Source organism: Mus musculus, chromosome 5, assembly GCF_000001635.26.
Source record: "Mus musculus strain C57BL/6J chromosome 5, GRCm38.p6 C57BL/6J".
Lineage (NCBI taxonomy): Eukaryota > Metazoa > Chordata > Mammalia > Rodentia > Muridae > Mus > Mus musculus.
In genome coordinates, this window is record NC_000071.6 from 117,929,130 (window position 1) to 117,951,501 (window position 22,372).

The 22,372-nt window shown below is 49.0% G+C and overlaps 1 protein-coding gene and 1 long non-coding RNA gene across 3 annotated transcripts in view; one reads left to right on the top strand and one right to left on the bottom strand.

Moving 5' to 3' along the window:
- Nos1 (nitric oxide synthase 1, neuronal) overlaps positions 1–22,372 on the top strand; it is a 92,002-nt gene that overhangs the window by 62,291 nt on the left and 7,339 nt on the right. Inside the window, exons 20-26 of the mRNA NM_008712.3 lie at positions 7,290–7,483; positions 9,008–9,177; positions 13,996–14,206; positions 14,690–14,777; positions 16,687–16,808; positions 18,291–18,439; positions 20,505–20,699. Coding sequence (NP_032738.1) covers positions 7,290–7,483; positions 9,008–9,177; positions 13,996–14,206; positions 14,690–14,777; positions 16,687–16,808; positions 18,291–18,439; positions 20,505–20,699 — 1,129 coding nt within the window. The remainder of the gene's footprint in view (positions 1–7,289; positions 7,484–9,007; positions 9,178–13,995; positions 14,207–14,689; positions 14,778–16,686; positions 16,809–18,290; positions 18,440–20,504; positions 20,700–22,372) is intronic.
- Gm26995 lies at positions 8,705–10,458 on the bottom strand. Of its 2 annotated transcripts, XR_387636.4 has the most exons (3): positions 10,309–10,458; positions 9,385–9,532; positions 8,705–9,211 (listed from the first exon to the last, which is right to left on the bottom strand). It is a non-coding gene; the product is annotated as a predicted gene, 26995 (long non-coding RNA). The 2 variants fall into 2 exon arrangements; XR_003955990.1 differs by having other exon boundaries at positions 8,705–9,532.

Genomic DNA, 22,372 nt, shown 5'->3' on the forward strand with positions numbered 1-22,372 from the left:
TGCTGTGACCATTGCAAATGAGCCTCCTGAAGATGCTGGCACAGTACAGGATCCAGTCACAGTCCTTGGTCCTCCCAGCTTCCTCGTGTCACCTGCAAATCTGGCATGCATGCGACCCACGTGCCCTTCCAAGCCTTTGCTTAAAGAGGTCAACAGGACAGAGCCCCGAGCCTCTTGAACTGTCTCTCAAAGGCTCTCAGGCATTAATGGAATATATTAGGCGTCTAGTGCCTTTGAATAGTTAGAAGCAGCGTTGGGTGCGTAGGCACATCTGATGGAGAGGTTTTAAGCTTACTGCGGACTGTTGGATGCTGAAAAGCCAGCGTGTGGTGAGTCCTCCCTGGAGTGTGGTTCTTAGACAGCAAGGAAACCGGCAAATGGCCTTCAAATCTGCCCCTGTCCACTGCCAGGAGGGACCTGATACTGGCAAAATGTTATTAACAAAGGAATATTCCAAGGAATGCTAGGAGTTGGAATTGAATTAAAATAGTTGTGAATTAGCAGAGAGAGGAACAAAGTGTGCCTATCTCTTTAAGATAATGCCACTTTGTGGTTTAGAGCCCTGGCTGTTCTTCTAAAGGACTTAGGTTTAATGCCCAGCACCTATACAGTGGTTCACAACTTCATATAACTCCAGTTCTAGGGGATCTGGTGCCCTTTTCTGGCATCTGTGAGCCCAGGCAAGCAAATGGTGCATAAATATATGTGTCGGCAAAACACCCATCCACATACACATAAAATAAAAATAACTAAATCTGGTTTTTTTTCTCTGAGACAGGGTTTCTCTGTGTAGCCCTGACTGTCCTGGAACTCGCTCTGTAGACCAGGCTGGCCTCGAACTCAGAAATCCACCTGCCTCTGCCTTCCAAGTGCTGGGATTAAAGGCGTTCACCACCACTGCCTGGCTTAAATATGCTTTTTAAAGATAATGCTTTATAGAGTTTAATGTTCTGAGTGGAAAAAGCATAACTCACATACCTGCCCAGGACAAAGCCAAAGAGATGGCTCTCTGACCTAGGAAACCATAAAGAAGATCTCACGAATTGTTCTCACTAGCAGTCTTTAATTACAAGCACTGTGCCAAAAAGAAGTAAATAGCCTTTGGCAGGTGACCCTTGCAGAGTGACCCTGCTCAGAGCATCCTGCCTGGAAATGAATCTTGTGGTACAGGCCAAGGTCATTAGGAAAAAACAATGTATACAAGTAATGTGATAGGGTGAGTGTGGGCAGGATAGAGACAGGAAATTCTAGAAGTCAGGAGGAGGAGAGAAGAATGAAAGACTGAGATGAGAAGTAAGGAGAGTGAACTTCAGAGGAGAAAGAATGCATAGGAAGGGAAGAGCTAACTCGTGGGCACCAAAGGAATTGTCAATGGACAGAGAGGGTCCTAATAGAGAGATCTTTATGTCTGAATGGAGAGAACATATTTGTACCTGTGTGTGGAGGTGTATACATGTGTTTATATGTGTGTGCATGTGTGTACATGTTTGTACCCGTATGTGCATGTGTACCTGTGTGCATGTATGTGCATGTGTGTTCATATGTATGTACATTTTGTACCTGTGTGCATGTGTATGCACATGTGTGTACATGTATGTACATGTTTGCGCATATGTGTGTTCGTATGTATCTGTGTACATGTTTGTACCTGTGTATGCATGTGTAAGTGTACGTGTGTGTGTGTGTATATATATGTGTGTGCCTGTGTGTTCATGTTTGTTCATATATGTCTAGAGACCCGAGGTGACAGATTCTCAGCCTTATTTTTTGCAATAGGCTCTCAGGGAACCTGGGGAGCATTGATTCAACTAAACTGCTGATCAGTGAGCCCCAGGCACCCTCCTCTCCAGCTGTAGGATCATAGACACACACTGCTTCACCCAGTTTTTCACTTCCAAGGGGGAATTTGAACTCAGGCCCTCTGCTTTCATGGCAAGCACACTTACTACAGTGTATCTCTTCAGCCTGAGAATCCTGGGTTTTATTACATACATACATACGTGTGTATGTATGTGTGTGTATCAGTCCAAAAAATCTTTTTAAAATTTTAGTTTAAGCAGATGAGCTCTCAGCTTCGCAGCCTGCAGTAGTTTCTTCAAACCACAGGAGATTCTCTGAAATCTTTGCTGGATGGGTCATGAAGAGGTTCCTGGGGAAATCACACAGGTCAGGGAGAGGTCTCTGGGGGATTACACAGGCATGAAGATGTGCCTGGGACCCATCCATCACCTTTCTCAAACTGCAGTCATGGTCAGGCACGGTGGCACATACCTTTAATTTTAGTACCTCAGAATGCTGAAGCAAGAGGACTGTGCTCCTGTGTGTGTTCCTGATCACCCTGGTGTATATCATTCATTCAGAGCCAGCCTGGGCTACATAGTGAGTTTGAAGAGAGCTTGGACAACATAGAAGAGCACTGTCGACGTAAAACAGGAAGGGACAAAGAAAAGCCGACGTTTCCCCTTTCCTACCCTATGCTGCCCCACTAGACTCTTGCTGTCCCTCCCTCTTCATCGTCCTGAACAGAGCTGTTTGTGTGCTCAGTCCTCCTTATGTTCAAATACCAGCCCACAGAGCGGCCACCTATTCCCACTGTCTCCCTCATGCCACCCCCTGCTGCCACACATCCACCCACCTGACCCCTCTGAGATCGTCAAGTGACTCCTCAGTGAGAATAAGGTCACTGCCCTCCTTGCCCCTCCCCCTCTCCCCAGTGCCTAAAGTTCCATTTATGATGGCCAGGCCTTGCAGAGGGTACCCTGCAAGCTCATGGCTACTTTCTGGTAGAATGGAACCTTTTGGTTGTTGTTTTGGTTTGGGTTGGGGGGGGGGGTTGTTTGTTTTTGTTTTTTAGGCTGGGTTTCTCTGTGTAGCCCTGGCTGTCCTCGAACTCATTCTGTAGTCCAGGCTGTCCTCGAATTCAGAAATCCATCTGTCTCTGCCACCCAAGCGCTGGAATTAAAGGCATGAGCCACCACTGCCCAGCTTGGATCTTTTAGATATTTAGATTTTTCTATTTAACACGGGACATTAGGCAATTCTTGTCTCACCTGTGAGCCTCTCTGAACCACTGTCGTTCGTATGTATGTATGTATGTATGTATGTCTTTGAATCTGTGTGTGTGTGTGTGTGTGTGTGTGTGTGTGTCTGAATCCATGTAAGTGACACTTCTGTATCTGAAGGAAATGAGCCAGACACGGAACAGGCTGTGAGGAGAGAGACATACAAGATCTGCATGGCTACTGCTTCCCAAATTGCCCTTCTCCCCCACAGCTTCTCAATGGACCATATGGGTTGTGGTTCACACCTATAATCTTAGCACTTGGCATGCTGAGGCGAAAGTTCAAAGCCAGTCTGGACTACATAATGAGCTCCAGGCCAGCCTGAGCTACCTAAGATGTGAGACCCTCTATCTGTGAAGGGACAGGAGGAGGAGGAGGAGGAGGAAGGGAGTGAATGAAGAAAGAAAGGGAAAGGAAAAATATCTCTACCCCAAAGCTTAATGAACATAAAAATGCAGCTGAATTGAGGGTGACTGTAATTGATGCAAGGGATGGCCCGTGAGACCCATGGCCAGCTAGTCACTTGCAAAGTCATCTCGTGCAAATTCCGGGGATGTTGTGGCACCTGGACCCACCTTCCGGGCACCTAGACCCACCTTCCGGGCACGTGTTGGCCATATCCCATCCCCTTTTACTGCCAGATCACAAGCAGGAACACAGGGCTTTGGGGGAAGCAACTGAACGTCAGCCAGGTCAGCGGGTTCAGGTCCTTGGCCATCCTGTTGGCAACAAGTTCTGAGTCGGGGGGGGGGGGGGGGGGGGGGAAGGACGACGTGGAGTCCAAATTGCTTTGAAAGCCTTTTGCGGACTTCACTGTGCATGAGCAGCCGGCTCCTGAATTAGAGGCCTTGCAGCGCCCCCTGCTGGTTGGTGTCTTCTGCTAAACTCTTCCTGTCAGCCCAGTGGTGCCTGACGTCTTTACTCCCAGGAACCAAAGGCTGATCAGAGCTAGAGAGATGCTGTAACTGACAAGCTCAGTACCCCAGAGAGTACAAGACCCTCTTAGGACAGGAAAGGGATGTCCCAAACCCTAGGAACACACAGTAGAGCCTCCCAAGCTGTCCACCATATCACAAACAGGGTGCCAGGCTTCAAGAAACGGTTTCACGCTCTCCCCACCCCACTTACACACAGAGATTTGTGCCAGTTTAGCTATTTTTAATATTGGTGGCTATTCGTGGCACAAAGGGGCTCTTGGTTGTGCCAAAAACATCCCTAAATAGCAAGTGCTCTTGGTCTATTCAAGTGTGATTTACATGTGGAGAACATGAGCTTCTCCCTCCACTTAGACCAGTTGGCAAGGAGGAAAGAAAGAGGTCTGGAGAGCTATGGCAGCCTGCAGCTCAGAGTGCAGACTCACCCAAGTGCAGACTCACCCAGGTACAAACTCACCTGGTGTAGACTAACCCAGGTGTGGACCCACCCAGATTCAGGCTCACCCAGGTGCAGACTTACCCAGGTGCAAGTTCACAAGGTACAGACTCACCAGGTGTAGGCTCACCCAGGTGCAGGCTCACCAGGTGCAGGTTCAAGTTCACCAGGTGCAGGCTCACCCAGGTGCAGGCTCACCTAAGAACAGACTGGCCTGGTTGCAGACTAACCCATATGGCATTGTTAACCCATGCCTAGATCTGTAGATATTATGTCAAATGCAGTAGATCTTCCTCAAGACAATTTTATTCATTTCTTCTTTTCATGTGTACACCTGTGCACATGTACAGGGCTCATGTATGCATACATGCCTGCATGCACATAGAGGCCCCAGATTAATGTTGGGACTCTTTCCACCATATTCTTTGAGGCAGTATCTCTCCATCAAACCCAGAGCTCTCCCTGAGACTCTTGCTAAGTGTTTGCTCCGGAAATCCCATGTCCCCACTTTCTGAAGCTAAAATTGTCAATGGACCACCATGCCTACCTTATACTCAATAGGTTTAGGAGGTGTAAATCTTGTACTTTTATTTGCAAAGCAAGCACTTTAACTACTGGGCCATCTCCCCAGAAGAGGGGAGGAGCCCCTGGGCCTGGAGTTACAGCTGGTTGTGAGTCATGCTGTAGGTGCTGAGAATTGAACCTAGGTCCTCTGGAAGAACAGCCAGTGCTCTTAACCTGTGAGCCATCTCTCCAGCCCCAGCCTTAAAACATTTTTTTTGTTTTGTTTTTTGTTTTTGTTTTTCGAGACAGGGTTTCCCTGGCTGTCCTGGAACTCACTCTGTAGACCAGGCTGGCCTCGAACTCAAAAATCCGCCTGCCTCTGCCTCCCGAGTGCTGGGATTAAAGGCGTGCGCCACCACCACCCAGCTGCCTTAAAACTTTTTAATGGACCAAAATAATCCCACTTTAAATATCTTACTTATGGACTAGGTGTGATCTTTTTCATTCTTTGGTGGTGCTAGCGAGTGAACCCAGAGACTCCCACGTGCTGGGTAGTGTTAGGGCTCGAGTAGTCTGTATGTCTTCCTGCCAGAGAAAAAGGATTGCTTTGGAGAGATGGGAACTGGTTTCACCTGTAGTGCAGATTGAGCTCATCTCTGGATATAAGGACTGCCTGGGACCTAGCAGGTAAGGGCTGCGGCTCCAGCTCCAGCCCCTTTTTATTTTGCTTTTGTATTATGAGACAGGATCCCACAAGCCTGCTCAGGCTGGTCTTGAACTCAGGAGCTGACACACCTCAAACTCGCAATACTCCTGTCTTAGCCTACTCAGTGACTATAGATTTAAAGACCTCTGCTGAGAACCAGCAAAAAAAAAAAAAAAAAAAAAAAAGCTTTGGGGGCGGGGGAGGGGGATAGGATGTTCCTATGTAGCCTTAGCTATTCTGGAACTCTGTTGAGGCCAGTTTGGACTCAAGTTCACAGAGATCTGCCTGCCTCTGCCTCCTGAGTGCTGGGATTAAAGGCGTACATCACTACACCTGGCCAAAAATTCACTCTTTAAAAACAAATAGGATTTACTCACGCATACAAGTGGTGAACCTGCACGTACGTCTGTGCATCACTCACATAGAACTGGAGGTCAGAATTGAGCAGCCCCCTGGAACTGGAGTTGAAGGTAGCCGTGAGCCATCATGTGGATGCTGGGAACCAAACCTAGAACAGCCAGTGCACTTAACCACTGAGCCATCGCTCTGGCCCCAAGACTTTGCTCTTGAAGCAACTGGTTCACGTGGGCCTCCTGAACGTGAACCACACAAACTCAAGCAGGTGTGGCCCCGTACATGGTTTCTCCCTAGAGTCCCTCACTCTTACTGATGCATCTATGCATGAAAGTCCCCGAGTCTCTGGCTGGCCCTTCCTTCTCCTACAAATGGACCTTGCTCATAAAAGAGAGCAGAGGGCCAGCGAGAGGGCTCAGTGGGTAAAGGTACTTGCTGCCAAGCCTGACAGCCTGAGTTCAATCCCTGAGACCAACAAAGCAGAAACAAAGAACCGAGCCACTTAAGCTGTCCCCCACCCATGTGCCATGGCAAGCACATGACACTGTCATGACTATGCACACACACACATAAAATAATTAAGAGAGCATGGTGTTCTATGAGAAGTGATAAGTAGAGCTTTATAAATCAGAGGCATCCCACCTATAGCTATAGTGAGTGACTGGTTCCTGGGAGAACTCTGATGGATACAAAGGACATGGCAGCTAGCAACTAGTTACCTGGGAACCCTGAAGTGCCTTCCTTCAGCAAGGACTCAGGACATACTATGTGCCAGCCACTGTCAATGGGGATAAAGCCACAGCCATAGTAGATAAATGCCCTGCGTCACCGTGTTCCTATTATCCTAGAATACATCACTAGCCACAGAAGTAAAGTAAAGGATTCTGTAATGGAGGAAAGTGGAGAAGAGGCAGAAAATTATGGGGGATGGATACATCTCAGCAGGTTGTGGCTGGGATCGGGGCTTGGGAAATGAGAAGGGACCAGCATGGAAGACTGAGCTGGGAACACCAGAGAGGCCATGAGAACTTGGGGACCAGCCCCAAGAAAGGAGGTGAGCCATCACAAGTGTGATGTCCCTGGCCCAGGACCTGGCAGTTGGTTCCATGATGGAGAGCTGACTGGAGGAGCTTGGCAGAAGCTATGGGGGGAGTGCTGGGCATGAATCTCAGCAGACCAGAGCCGGGGAGCATGGAAGGAGAGCTCTGCAGCCTAGAGAGACAGACCAGGGGCAAAGGGGAGACAGAGTGCTGGTCTTTGTCCCACGACACCCACTCCCTTGTTTCCTGCAGCCGATCGACCATCTTCGTGCGTCTCCACACCAACGGGAATCAGGAGTTGCAGTACCAGCCAGGGGACCACCTGGGTGTCTTCCCTGGCAACCATGAGGACCTCGTGAATGCACTCATTGAACGGCTGGAGGACGCGCCGCCTGCCAACCACGTGGTGAAGGTGGAAATGCTGGAGGAAAGGAACACGGCTCTGGGTAAGGCTTCTAGCTGCACCTCCTAGAAAGGATAGGAGGGCCTCGGCCTCCCAAGTGGGCAGAGCCGCTGCCAGGGTGTGATTGGCCTATCCCGAAGGACTTCCTACCTCACTCTAGCCAATAAATGTGTCAGCGGTAGCCTCCTTCCCTCCGTCCCCTCCTTCTTTCTTTACCCTTCTTCCCTTCTCTTCCTCCTTCCCCTCCTTGCATCTGTTCTTTATCTCCCTCCCCTTTTCCCTCCCCCTTCCCCCTCTTTCCTTCTTTCTTCCCCCTTCTCCCTTCCCTTTCTCTCTCCCACTTCTCTCTCCCCTTCTCCCTCCCCCTTCTCCTTCCCCTTCTCCTTCCTTCTCCCCTCTTCTCCCTCCCCCTTCCCCTTCCCCTCTTCCCTCTCCTCCTTCTCTCTCCCACTTCTCCCCCCTTCTCTCTTTCCCCCTCTCCCTCCCTTCTTTCTCCCATGTTCTCCTTCCCTCTTCTCCCCACTTCTCCCTTTCTTTCCTTTATTCTATGTAGACCAGGCTGACTTCCAACTTCCAATCCTCCTGCCTCACCCTCCTAAGTGCTAGGACCACAGATACACACCACCACACCTGGTTTGAAGAACCTTCAAAGCCGATGATGGGTCTACAAGCTTCCCCTTCCCCTCATAGACATGGGTGGGTTCCAGGCTCCAATACAAGGAGCCGTGGTGGCCACACCTGATAGCCCGTGACACCATGACTGTCACCTTGATAGGGGAGCTAACTAGAATGTGGAAATGGCATGCCATCTGTCAAGGTCCTCCTGCCAACCCTCTTGGAAGGAGCCACTGTGAAGAGACATGCCCCTCCCTTAGTGAACCCAACCCAACCCCACAGAGTTCTCATGTTAGACCAGGAGTTCCATGGCATCTTATGGAAATTCTTTTGTCATCCATGATAATGAGGGGGCAGAGGTGCATGTTTAGAAGGGACATAGAGGCAGAATAGCCTTCCATCTTGGAAGAAGCGTACCAGGACCCCTAGCAGATACCAGAATCCATACATGCCCAAGTCCCTTACAGGAAAGGCCTTGTGTTCACATAACACTTATATACATTGTTGCATTTACCTAGCACTTCTGTGACTCTTCCTGGATGCTTTAAATCCTCTCTAGATGGCTTACCCAATGTAATGTAAATACTATAAATAGTTGCTATACTGTAGTGTTTAGGGATAGTAACAAGAAAAAAAAATGTCTGTACAGTTTGATAGAGACGAGATTACTTTTTCTTTCCATTGATTTCGTTCCTCTCAAATGCTCTGAAATGCAGAAGTTGTGGACATGGAGAGCCAAGGGCACAGTGTAGTTAGAGCAAAGTGTGAGACCAGAATGTTTGCGCGCGCACACACACAAACACACACATGCACGCGCGCGCACTCGCAAAAGCTGTGTGGCCTCGGACAGATTCCATAACCTCTCTGTGCTTCCTTTTCCTCACTCGGAGTGATGACCGTGGTGAGGACTTAAGTGACTGGAGGAAACCTCATCCCCGCTGTGCCTCCCCAGGTGTCATCAGTAATTGGAAGGATGAATCTCGCCTCCCACCCTGCACCATCTTCCAGGCCTTCAAGTACTACCTGGACATCACCACGCCGCCCACGCCCCTGCAGCTGCAGCAGTTCGCCTCCCTGGCCACCAATGAGAAAGAGAAGCAGCGGCTGCTGGTCCTCAGCAAGGTGGGTAGGTCCTGGAGAGCCAGCCCTGCGAGGCCTGGGATTGGGGACGCACAAAAAAATGCTTTTCCAACTGTTCACAGCAGGTGGCAGTCTTGAGCAAGGGGGCGTGTCCTCATTTGCATTTGGTCGTCACATCAGCTCTGTCTCCCCGCCCGCTCTATGGTCACCACTATACACGTCTGTCCCCACCGCTGTAGTAACTCTTACCACTTTCCTATGTGGTTTTTAGCTCTTGTCCGTACCACCTGAACCAATGCATGAAAGAAAAGGGAGCAGAGACTCTCACAGCAGGTTTACAGGCCGCGGGTTGCTTCCCGTGTGGTAACAAGGGTGTTTTTCTGGTGCAGAGTAGCCACTAAAAAAAAAAATGACGGCTAGATGAAAGACCTGTAACACTTAGATGAACTCATTAGCTTTACGACCCTTGCTTAGACCCCAAGTTGTTGAACGTGCCCGCCCCAAGTTGTTGCCTGGCCTTGCTCAGAACAGTATCTAGGGCTGAAGATGTGGCTCACTAAGTAGAGCTCTTGCGTAGCACACAGGAAGCCCTGGGTTTGATCCCTGGTAACATAAACAAGACTTGGCGGTACATGCCTGTCATTCCAGGACTTAAGACGTGGAGGCAGGAGGATCGTGAGTTTGAGGGCATCTTCAACTACATAGAGAGTTCAATGACTTTTAAAAAAAAAAAAAAAAAAAAAACAGGGTTGGCAAGGTGGCTTGGAGTATAAAGGTACCCGCTGTCAATTCTGACAACCTGAGTTTAGTTCGGGACCCAAATGGATAGTGGAAGGACAACCTACTCGTGGAAATTGTCCTCTAACTTCTGTGCACATGTGTACACACACACACACACAAAATAATACACAAAGAATAAAAATATAGGCTGGAAGGATGTCTCTGCAGTTTGAGCATTGGCTGCTCTCGCAGAGGACCCGAGGACCAACATTTTATTCCCAGTACCCACATGGCCGCTCACAACTCCAGTTCCAGAGAATCAGACTACTTCTTCCGACCTCTGGAAGGCACACGCATGGTGTACATACATACATACATGCATTCAAGCAAATCATTCAGACACATAAAATAAATCTAAAATTTTAAAACTTACATAATTTAAAATACACTTACCTGCTCAGAGGGACCACCAAACACAGCCTTCTCCCCACCCCCGGGGGTGGGGACATCTCCTTCCTAGGAAACAAGCCCCCAGTAGAGGCTGTACCTTTTGCTATCCAGGAAGAGGGACTGGGGGAGGAGCAAAGGAGAGGCTCATTAGCAAGTGCATATTATCAAGAAATGTGAAAGTAAACACCAGAAGCCAGCTGGGACTCTGAAGTGGGGCGCTAGAGACAGATGGTCTTGGGAGAGCGGGGGGCCGTCATTGCATCCGAAGCCTAGCGGGATTTTATAACATTTAGAATATGTATAATTTAAACGAGAAACTTGTGATTAGCGTTGGTGGGGGTGGGTATGAAGAAGGAACATTTTGCATAATATTCTTTGAGAGAGAGAAAGAGTTTCATATGAAGTCCGTTTCTTCCTGAAAGCACAAAGTCACCAGACAGGATAAATGAATGGAATTTTTTTAAAGACTTATTTATTTATTTTATGTATATGAGTACACTGTAGCTGTACAGATGGTTGTGAGCCATCATGTGGTTGCTGGGAATTGAACTCAGGACCTCTGCTCACTCTGGCCCTGCTTGCTCTGGGCCAAAGATTTATTTATTATTATATATAAGTACACTGTAGCTGTCTTCAGACACACCAGAAGAGGGTGTCAGATCTCATTGCAGATGGTTGTGAACCACCATGTGGTTGCTGTGATTTGAACTCAGAACCTTCAGAAGAGCAGTCGGTGCTCTTAACCACTGAGCCATCTCTCCAGCCCAGAATTTTTTTTTAAAGATTTATTTTATATATAGGAGTACACTGTAGGGGTCTTGAGACACACCAGAAGGGGGCATCAGATCCTATTACAGATGGTTGTAAGCCACCATGTGGTTGCTGGGAATTGAACTCAGGACTTCTGGTAGAGCAGTCAGTGCTCTCAACTGCTGAGCCATCTCTCCAGCCTCTACAAATGGAATTTTTAAAATTACTATTCTCAGAGACACCTGTGAGAGAGAAAATGGGCCAGGTGACAGAGGGGGCTGGGAGAAAATAGTCAGATTGCAAAATACAGCTGACCCCAGAGAAGAGAAAGAAAGGGAGGGTTGGTCAGGTGAACATTTTCCAGCTTGCGATGTGGTTTCTGAAAAATTTGCCAAGGTCCTTGGGGGATTCCTAGAGCCAAAGTCATGGTCCCCTAGAAGGGATCACCTTGACGTGTATCTCAAGTTTGCACATTCTGCAGGAATCTATACCCAGCAACAGCACGGCTGCCTGCCAAACGCCATTTCAAGTGGCAGTCACTGCCCGGAGAAAGTCAGTTTTAGGTGCATGTCCGTTCAGAGTCCTACACTAGAGACTCTTGGTCATGAAACCTCTGTTGTGCTCTGAATGAGAAATAGAGGGCTGGAGAGTTGGTTCCATAGTTAAGAGAACTTGCTGCTCTTCCAGAGGACCTGAGTTTGGTACCCAGCACCCACATCAGACGGCTCACAACCCTCTGTTAACTCCAGCTCTGGGGAGATTGGGGATTCTGGCCTCTGCTGGCTCCTACAGTCAAGTGCACATACTTGCCTGGAGAAACATGCACACCTGTATAGAATTTAAACTAATAAAAATAAATCTTTGAATATGCACTGTCTCCCCACCCCCAGACTCCTGCAGTTTGAACACTTGGTCCCCTATTTGAGGTCATGGCACTTTTTTTTTAAGATTTATTTATTTATTTTAATACACTGTAGCTGTCTTCAGACACACTAGAAGAGGGCATCAGATCTTATTACAGATGGTTGTGAGATACCATGTGGTTGATGGGAATTGAACTCAGGACCTCTTGAAGAGCAATCAGTGCTCTTAACCACTGAGGCATCTCTCCAGCCCCTCATGGCACTTTTAATAGGCATGGCCCCCCTGGAAGAAGGAGGTATTAGGGCTGGGCCTTGAGGTCTCATAACCCAGCCGCACATCCCTGTTCATTCCTGGTGTTCATGTGTGCGCTGGGATGGCTGTCTCACATTCCTGCAGCTGCCTGTCCACCATGATTGCCTGTATCTCCTTGAAGTATAAACTGAAAGCAACCCACTTTCCTTTATGTCACTTCTGGTCAGAGACTCAGCAAGCAAGAGAAGTCAGTAACACAGCCTCCAGCAAATGGGGGCCAGTGCAGCTCAGTCCTGGAAATAGAGACCAATAAAAACACCATTCTTAGGGCCTGGAGAGGTGACTCAGTGGTTAAGAGAGCTTGCTGTCCCTGCAAAGTCTGGAATACACTTCTCAGCATCCCCATCAGGGGAGTCCCAACCATCTGTAATTCTAGCTCCAGGACTCTTGCGCCCTCTTCTGGCCTCTGCAAGACATCACACACATAGATACACATGACACAAGACGCAGACACGGACACACATGCAGACACAGATACAAGACACACAGAGGCAAGACACACACACACACACACAGACACACACAGAGACACATAATTTAAAACAAACCTTTTAAAATTATAAAAACTATCTTTTCCTCACAGGTCACACAACGCATATGGCCATCAGGGATTGTTGTACTGGCTAAAGTTTACCCTCCCCAGCTCAGATGCAAAGCCTTGTCCTAGCTGACTGGGCCTCCAGGCCTCAATGGCCTAATCTGAGAGATGGGATAATGATAGACAGCTGCTGCTGCAGACTGAGTGTCTATGGCCCCTAGAGTTCTCATATCAAAATTAAACTCCCTCAGTTAGATTTGACGTGTCACTTAACAAGGGGGTGGCATTAAAGGGTAGGGACTGGGCTGGGAGTGCAGCTTGATGGTTAGAAGGTAGAGTGTGCAGAGGGCTGGATTTGATTACTAGGACTGGCACTGTAAGAGGGGACAGAGAGAGGAAGGAAGCAAAGAAGGAAAGGAAGAGAGAGAAAGAGAAAGAGGGGAAAGGGGGAAGGAAGGAGTGGGGCTTCTGCAAGGCAACCGAGTCAGGGGCTGCGCCCTCATAGATCAGAACAACATTTTTATAGAAATTAGCCAGGAAAACTGCTTCCACCTTTTGCCATGTTAGAACAAGTAGAGCTGGTACCTGTCCAGCAGATCCTCCCATGACACCAGATCTGCCGGCCCCCCAGTCTCAAACCTCCAGAACCCGCATGCTAGATTTCTCTTGAGCAGATTAACCAGCCTTGGGTATTTCAGAATCTCCATGACCATCTCTGTTGACCAAAGACCCACTAAGAGGCAACTTAAGGCAAGAAAGGATTTCTTGGGCTTACAGTTCACAGGGTGCCGTGGTCACGACAGGGAAGGTATGACCACAGTCACATGGGGAGGCAGGGGGAGGGGGGCAGGGGCAGCTGGTCCCATTGCATCTGCAGTCAGGAAGCAGTGAACAGAAAGACCGACTGGACTGTAATATTTGATGGCCCACCCCCAATAACTCACTTCCTCCAGCGAGGCTTCACCCTCTAAAGATGCCACAACCCCCCAAAACAGCACTGCCCACCGAGAACAAAGTGTTCAAACACAAGAACGTATGGGGGGAGAGCTTGCACTTGAACCACAACTGCTAAAAACCCATCTGTTTCAAAGCCAGAAGCGCAGTGCCCCACAGTAGGTACCAAATATCCTCAGGTCAGTTCTCCATCTCCTCCTAGCCCTCCTACAGGCCCCACCAGAAATCTGGGACCTGGACTCAAGGCCCCTCTCTGTTCTCTCTTGCCACAGGGGCTTCAGGAATATGAGGAATGGAAATGGGGCAAGAACCCCACAATGGTGGAGGTGCTGGAGGAGTTCCCGTCCATCCAGATGCCGGCCACACTTCTCCTCACACAGCTGTCGCTGCTACAACCTCGCTACTATTCCATCAGCTCCTCTCCAGACATGTACCCCGACGAGGTGCACCTCACCGTGGCCATCGTGTCCTACCATACCCGAGGTGCGCATCTGAGGAAACTCTTTAATAGGAGATCATATCATAGAGTCTGTATTTTTCCCCCCTGAGAGGTATCTGGAGGTCTCTCCCTACACTGCCTGTGGATCAGATCCCAAATCTTGCAGGATGCTCCCAGCCAAGCCCGGGGAATAGAGCAAGATACACAGCAGGCTGTGTGTCCCCATGGCTGAGCTAACCCTGAGTGTGGTTAGAAATAGACAAGGTGTGTGTTTGGGAGCCTGAATCCTGCTCCAATTTGATTGATCTTCTCAGACCTTGAGCGGCATGTAGAATAGGCCTCCTCTACCCTATCCGACCTGCTATGCAGCTCACAGGGGTAGCTCACAGGCCTGGCTGGAGCGAAATAGCATCACTTGGCATTAGCTGGGAGAGACTTAATGGGGGGTGGGGGAAAAGTGGGGGGGGGGGCTGGGAAGAGAGACGGTGCCTGACATAATGAGACGGGCCCCTTGCTCATCCTTTTAGATGGAGAAGGACCGGTTCACCACGGGGTGTGCTCCTCCTGGCTCAACCGAATACAGGCTGACGATGTCGTCCCCTGCTTCGTGAGAGGGTGAGTGGCTGGTGAAGAGAGATGCTTGGTCATCTGCCACAAACGGGTTGATGCCATGCATCGGAGTATATGAGGGACCAGCCTAAAGGTTCTAGATAGATGCTAGATGATGCTGGAGTAACACCAATGACCCGCATCATTCTGCATTGTTAGGGAGACAAGATCAAGGGATATACAACTGCCAGCAGGGTATCCCGGCAATACATACGTATAAAAGACCATGAAATGATGATCCCATCCTACACAGACCCATGGGCATCCTATCCTTGAAGACATAACAACCCAAAACGTCTTCAGACATCGTCAGATGCCTTCAAGGTGGAAAGGAGAGGGTGAAAGACATAACAGGCTGACCTTTTTTTAATTATTATTATTTTTCATTTTTATTCATCAGTGTGTGTGTGGTATATGAGCGTAGTCACAGACATGGAGTTCACAGGACAACCTCATGGAGTCAGTTCTCCCCTTCTGCCTTCATATAGGTTCCGGGGAATTGAACTGGGGTCATCTGGTTTGCACAGCAGGTGTTCCAGCCGCTGAGCCATCCTCTGGCTTCTGTTTCTGGCTTTCACTCCAGTCTCTCAGAGATGGGGGTGTGGTTCCCCCATTTTAAGGATGATCCTGAGCTGGGACCTTCACCCCATATACAATGGAAGCCCTGCTCCAACACTGACTTGGTCCGCCACTCTCTTCTCCTGTTGAGGGCAGAGTGTCAGTAGGTCCTCCTGCTGTCCACATCAGTCTCATGGAGCTGGTTTTTAAACCAGAGTCCTGAGCCCAGCCTGACCACGTAGCCCAGGAACACCAACATGTTAGCAGCCCCGGGCAGCTCACCTAAGCACAGGTATCTGCAACCCCCTGATTACAGACCTCATGACCTGGGCTGGGGAGATGGCTCAGCGGTTAAAGGCACTGAATGCTCTTCTGAAGGTCCTGAGTTCAAATCCCAGAAACCACATGGTGACTCACAACTACCCGTAATGAGATCTGACGCCCTCTTCTGGATTGTCTGATACTTATATATAATAAACAAACTAGAGAGTTGAAATCAGGGGACTAGGGCGATGGCTCAGTGGATCAAGTACCTATTGGGTAAATGTAAGGATTGAGTTCGAATCCCTGACACCCATTTAAGAGCCAGGCAGGATGACACAGGCTTGTAACTCCAGTGTGTAGCCCCAGTGTTTGGTTGGGGAGACGGAGATGGATGGACCCACAGAACTTAGTGGCAGCTAGCCAAGGTAAAAAATCAATGAGCTCCTGGTTTAGTGGAAAACCTTGGCTTGAAAATAAAGTGGAAAAAATGATAGAAAGGCATTCAGTGTTAACCTCTGACCTCCGCATGCACACATACACACATATACATACATACGTTCATACATACATACTGTATATATGAAATGTTATATATATGTATATGTGTGTATATATGTGAATGTATATGTGTGTGTATGTATATGTATATTTATGAACATTTGTAAGTTAAAATTCAGTCCAAGGTAATTTTACTCCCTCTGCCACCTTGGGGACATTTGATGACACTCAAAGACATCTTAGATTGTCATGACTGTGGAGTTAGCCCTGACATCAAGCTGGTAGGAGCTCACAGAACCACTTGAACTCCTACAGTGCACACAGTAGCTCCCCCCCCACCCCCCGCCAACAAAAGAGCCCTGGTCCCCAGAGCCAGAACACATGGAAAGTCAGGTTAGCTCAAGCTCATTGTCTGTGGGACTGAGCCTGATGAGAAGCGGTGGGGAACAGAGAAAGAGCCAAACCCCAACAACCTTACTTTTTAAACCCCTCTAATCTGTGAATTCTTACTCTAGAGGGGGCCCTGGGTTACCCTGGGCTCCATCACAGGGGTTGGAGCAGAGCACTGCAAAGCTTCTGTTTCTTCTTTGTCCAGTGCCCCTAGCTTCCACCTGCCTCGAAACCCCCAGGTGCCTTGCATCCTGGTTGGCCCAGGCACCGGCATCGCTCCCTTCCGAAGTTTTTGGCAACAGCGACAATTTGACATCCAACACAAAGGTACCAACGCAACGATCCAGGGGCCACTGACCTGACCCTTAACCCAGAGAACGATGGAGGGCCCCTGCTCCACCTCACTGCATGGGGAGGGGAGGGGTGAGGAGGGACTGCCATACCGATGTGGCCACAGGTGCCTGAACAGCCCACTCAAACAGACCTGCTACACAGCCTGTCCCAGGGGCCCAAAATCTCATCCTCAGAGGACATGTCTTTGATTTAAGAGTTGGTCCTAAAAGCCCAGTATTCCACCAAGGATAGGTGTGCATCCTTATCAAATAGATGTGTGTGTGTGTGTGTGTGTGTGTGTGTGTGTGTGTGTGTGTGTGTGTGTGAGAGAGAGAGAGAGAGAGAGAGAGAGAGAGAGAGAGAGAGAGACTACCTCGTGAATGGTCACTAGAATTAGGTCTTGCTGTGTGAGATGAAGTGCAGGTTTGGAAGAAAAAGAGAAATGATTCCCAGTTGTAGACTGAGCAAACAAGGAGTCCAACAGGACAAGACAGAAGGACAGTATGGACATAGATTTAAACCTAGACCAGGTGTGCTGGCACACGTCTTTAACCCCAAGACCCAGAGACAGCTGGATCTCTGTGACCTCAGGCCAGCCTGGTCTACTCAGTTCTAGACCAGCAAGAATTGAGGTAGATAGATAGACAGACAGACAGACAGATAAGAGATAGATAAATAGATGATAGGTAGATGATAGATAAAGAATACATAGATATATGATGGATAGATGATAGATGATAGATAGATAGATAGATAGATAGATGATAGATGTTAGATACATAGAGAATACATAGATATATGATGGATCGATGTTAGCTCTGTGTCCCACACTGAGCTGTGTTTCTGGTAGAACAGTGACCCCAAGAGGTGGTTGTGGGCATTACCATTGGCCCACACACCAAATCTGATTCCCCAACGGCACATCAAACAACTGAAATAAAATACAGTCTGTATTAAGAGGAGAAGTAACTGACAGCTCGAAGGAAGATGTATAGAACTTCTAGAGAACACTATTTTACGTGAGGTTTTCCTGCCCAGGGCAACCCTGGGATCCCTATTTCACTTGCATCCTGAGGAAGCTAGTGCTTCCATACTCAAATGGGGAAACTGAAGTTCTGAGAGGGAGCTGACGTGCTCAAGGTCCCACAGAGCTGGGACTCAGACGCAGACCATCAGGTTCCAGTCTGGGCTCTGGGCATTTTCCAATAGCAGGCTGCTAAGGAGTCTTGCATAGGGATGGAGTGAGACCAGGCAAGGAATGTCTAGGGAATGCCCCGTTCCCCACGGGCCATGCTTGTCTGTATGTGTAGATGCAAACATATGGAGGCACCTGTGTGCTTAACCCCCTGCCCCATGTATGCGAGTTTTCCTCAACACGTCATGTCCTGTGGTCCCAGCACCCCCAGCTCCTGTAGCTAAACCACTGCCCACTTGGGCATCAGAGCCATCTGTGTTATGGGTCTTCCCGGTCCCCAGGAATGAATCCGTGCCCCATGGTTCTGGTCTTCGGGTGTCGACAATCCAAGATAGATCATATCTACAGAGAGGAGACCCTGCAGGCCAAGAACAAGGGCGTCTTCAGAGAGCTGTACACTGCCTACTCCCGGGAACCCGACAGGCCAAAGGTAACCTGGCCCACACTGGGATGCCCTCAAGTGTGCAAGCATGAATATGCCTGTGAATGTCGCATCACACAAACACACACACACACACACATACCATGATGGCCAGTTTTGTTGTCTACTTGAAACAATCTAGAATCACCCAGGGAGAGGGGCTCAAGGGGGATTGTCTGGACTTAACATGGGGTTAACCGAGGTGGGAAGGCTCAGTCTGAATGTACGAAGCACCATTCCATGGCCTGACCCTGGACTGAATGAAAGGCAGGAGAGAGCTGAGCACTGAGTATTGGCTATCCGTTCCTCTCTACCCGTGACTGCTTCAAGTTCCTGCCACTAGGGCGTCCCCATAGTGATGCACCTGAACTCAAAACCAACCCTGTCTCCCTGAGTTGCTTTCATCGTGACAGAATGGAAACCAAGACACCCCACTTCTGAGTGTGTTACCCCTAACCCCAAATCTGCTCTGTCCTCAGAAAGCCTGGTGGGGGGGGGGGGCTGAGTCCCTTGAAAATATTTAACAGCTACATAATATGATCTTGCTATATGTAGCCCAGGCTAGCACAGAACCCACTCTTTAGCTTAACCCAGTCTAGAATTTGTAATCCTTCTGCCTCTACCTCCTAAATAATTAGAGGTGAATTATATACTTTAACACAGTATGTACTTTGTTGTGTATATTTCCAACAACAACAACAACAAAAAAAAAAAAAAACCTTTTAAATAGAGCCTAGGTGAGCATGATAGCCCACACCTATAATCCCAGTTCTTGAGAGGCTAAAGCAGAAAAAGTTTGAGTTCAAAGCCACCCTGAGCTACCCAGTAATACTAGTTTCAAAAAAATTAATGAGCTAAAATGTAAAAAGAAGCTTAAAATATACTTATTTGACAGTCCACAAGAGGCAACACCAATCAGAATGAACATGGGCTATGGAACTGGTATTCTAACTGCTGGGTTTGGGGGGCACTTTGGAGATCCCAGAGACTAGGCTAGGACCTATGTCGTGGGAGAAGAACAGTCAGGGGATGTGGACGGGGCTGTTTGGCACCCCGGGGGTGGCGGTCACCAGCAGAAATTACCAGCTGAATGGCAGCCATACATGGGAGTTGTTTCTGGCCCATTAAACAAACACTGCAGTGGACCACCTCTGTGCTCAGCTCACCCGCAAGCTTCTAGCTAACCTGCCCCTCACTTCCATCCTTGCTGGGATAGCTAGCTTATTGAGGCAATGGGCGGGGTGGGGAGGCCGGAAACCCCTTACTTTGCCAATCCATGGCTTACTGCCCTGAGCTTCTCTGACCCAATCGTGACCACCACCCCTCCAGGGTAAGGAGAAGGTAGCTAAGGCCCTTGCGTTTCGGTTACTTGCCTCGTGGCCCGGACAAAATACTTGATGAAAGCTACTTAAATAAGGAAGGTTTTTTATTGGGACCCACAGTTAGGGAGTACAGTCTACTGCCCATCATGGTGAGGAGGGCGTGGCAGCAGAAACCTGAACCAGATGGTCACATATGCAGCTTCGGTTTGTGAGCAGAGAGAGAGAGAGGAATGCTGGTACCCAGCTTGAATTCTCCTTTTATACAGTCAAGAACTATAAAATAATACCACCCATTTTTTAGACTGGGCTTAACTACCCTCACTAACTCAGTCTAGAGACTCCCTCATGGACACACCCCAAATTTTGTCTCCTAGATGACTCAAGGTTTTATCAAGTTGATAGTCATATATTCTGGGGTGCTCCCAATGAAGGTTATCTAGGGAGCACTCCCCCAGTTCTAGGGAGTACTCTCAAGGCTCCCCAGAGGGTCCTCAGCAGCCAAGCTCCAGCTGCCCAAGGCTGAAATCAGCCCATTCACACATGATGGTAGTTTGGTCCTATTTCACTCTTTCTAGTCCCTCGGCCCATTCCCCTGAGCTTAGCTCACAAAACAGCTCCCTACCCACAAGCCCCTGCACCATACTTCCTTGTGAATGGAGCACAGAAGCCCTACCCACAAGCCCTTGCTTCCTGGTGGGTGGAGCCAGAAGCCTCTCAGAGGGGCCACAGCTCACTGTCCTCTGCTTCTGCAGAAATATGTACAGGACGTGCTGCAGGAACAGCTGGCCGAGTCTGTGTACCGCGCCCTGAAGGAGCAAGGAGGCCATATTTATGTCTGCGGGGACGTTACCATGGCCGCTGATGTCCTCAAAGCCATCCAGCGCATAATGACCCAGCAGGGGAAACTCTCGGAGGAGGATGCTGGTGTGTTCATCAGCAGGCTGAGGGTGAGTGACAGCTGGCAACCAGCGTCCAGAAGTTTCCTCTCTTCCAACCTGTACCGTAACTCGGGGAGTCCATCTGACCTTATAACTGGGGTTGCACCTAGCCTCGATCCGGAGACAGAGACAGACAGGAAGGCAGGCATGCAGGTACACACAGTCAATATAGTTATAGGTTCTAGTATGAAAATGACACTGGGCCTGTGGGGAGTTTTATGGATGCAATCCTAGCTCAGTGCTTCCTGCACCCCTGAGCAAATGATTTCATATGGTTGGCACTTCATGAAAAGGCTCACCCACCACGTTGTGGTGCACATCTTTAATCCCAGCTCTCTGGAGGCAGAGGCAGGTGGATCACTGTTGAATTCAAGGCCAGCCTGGTCTACAGAGTGGGCTTCAAGACAACGCAATGAAACAGAGAAACCCTGTCTTGCCCCCCCCCAAAAAATACAAAAACAAAACAAACAAACAAAAAAACAAAACAAAACAAGTCTCATCCAAAGAGGGCAGGTGGAACTGAACTGAATACCGCTATGCTTGCTCTCTAAACAGTGCACCTGATGTGGGGTGTGACTGCCCTGAAGGAAAGGCCTTTTCTTACTCTGCTCAAAGGCTAGTAGGTTAGCAGCCGTGATAGTTTCCCTAACAGTGTCCTAACTGTTGTGACAGATCACCTCCCCCAATAGAAACTGAATCCCAGAGGCAGTCCCATCCCACTGTGATTTCTTAAATGAACAATGATCAATGTTCATTGGGGGAGGGGCATGAATATGTCGTGGTGCACCTGTGGAAGTCAGGGGACACCTGGCAGAGTGTTCTCTTCTATCGTGTGGGTCCTAGGGATCTAACTCATGTCATCAGGCTTGGTGGCAAGCCCCTTCACCAGCTGAGCCATCTCAGTGACCCCAGTTAGTAGGCAAACATTTTTCTAGACACTCTTCTCTAAGCCCAGTGAGGGAAAAGAGATTTCTGCTAGAAGTTGGCAGGGGGCTGTAGAGAGGGCTCGGCAGGAAAGGTACTCGCGGTGCAAGCATGAAGACCAGAGTTCAAATCCCCAGCATTTACATAAATGCCAGATGGGCATGACAGCTTGCCTGTGCTCCTGGCACACAGAGGCAGAGGCAGGGCTTGCCCAGAGCAAGCTGACCAGTGAGATTAGCTGAATCATGAGCTCTGGGCTCAGGTGAGAGACCCTGCCTCAGTACATAAAATGAAGAGATCAAAAGACACCCAGTGTCATCTTCTGGCCTCTATAATGCGCGTGTGTGTGTGTGTGTGTGTGCGCGCGCGCACACACACACACACACACACACACACACACACACACGTGTACGGACATGGATACAAACACATTCACAGAAGGGGAGGAAAAAGACACGCCAGGTGAGGAGGGATGCTGTGTGGCCTGCCACACCCTTGGTGTCTTTGACAGATGTGGACCTTGCTGCAGGAACCAGGCACTAGAACTGAATACATTGGGTGCCTGGATACAGAGCAGGGTACTAGAACTGAGTATCCCATTGGCACTACTAGCCAAGCCAAGCTCCTGGCCACTACCCTCCCTGGGAATATGATGACTCTCTCCTCCCAACCACCAAACGTCACTCTTAAATAATAATATTCTTCCCCCCCCCCTTCCCTTTCTCCCTCTTGCTCTGGCCCCCGCTTGCTCCAGGACC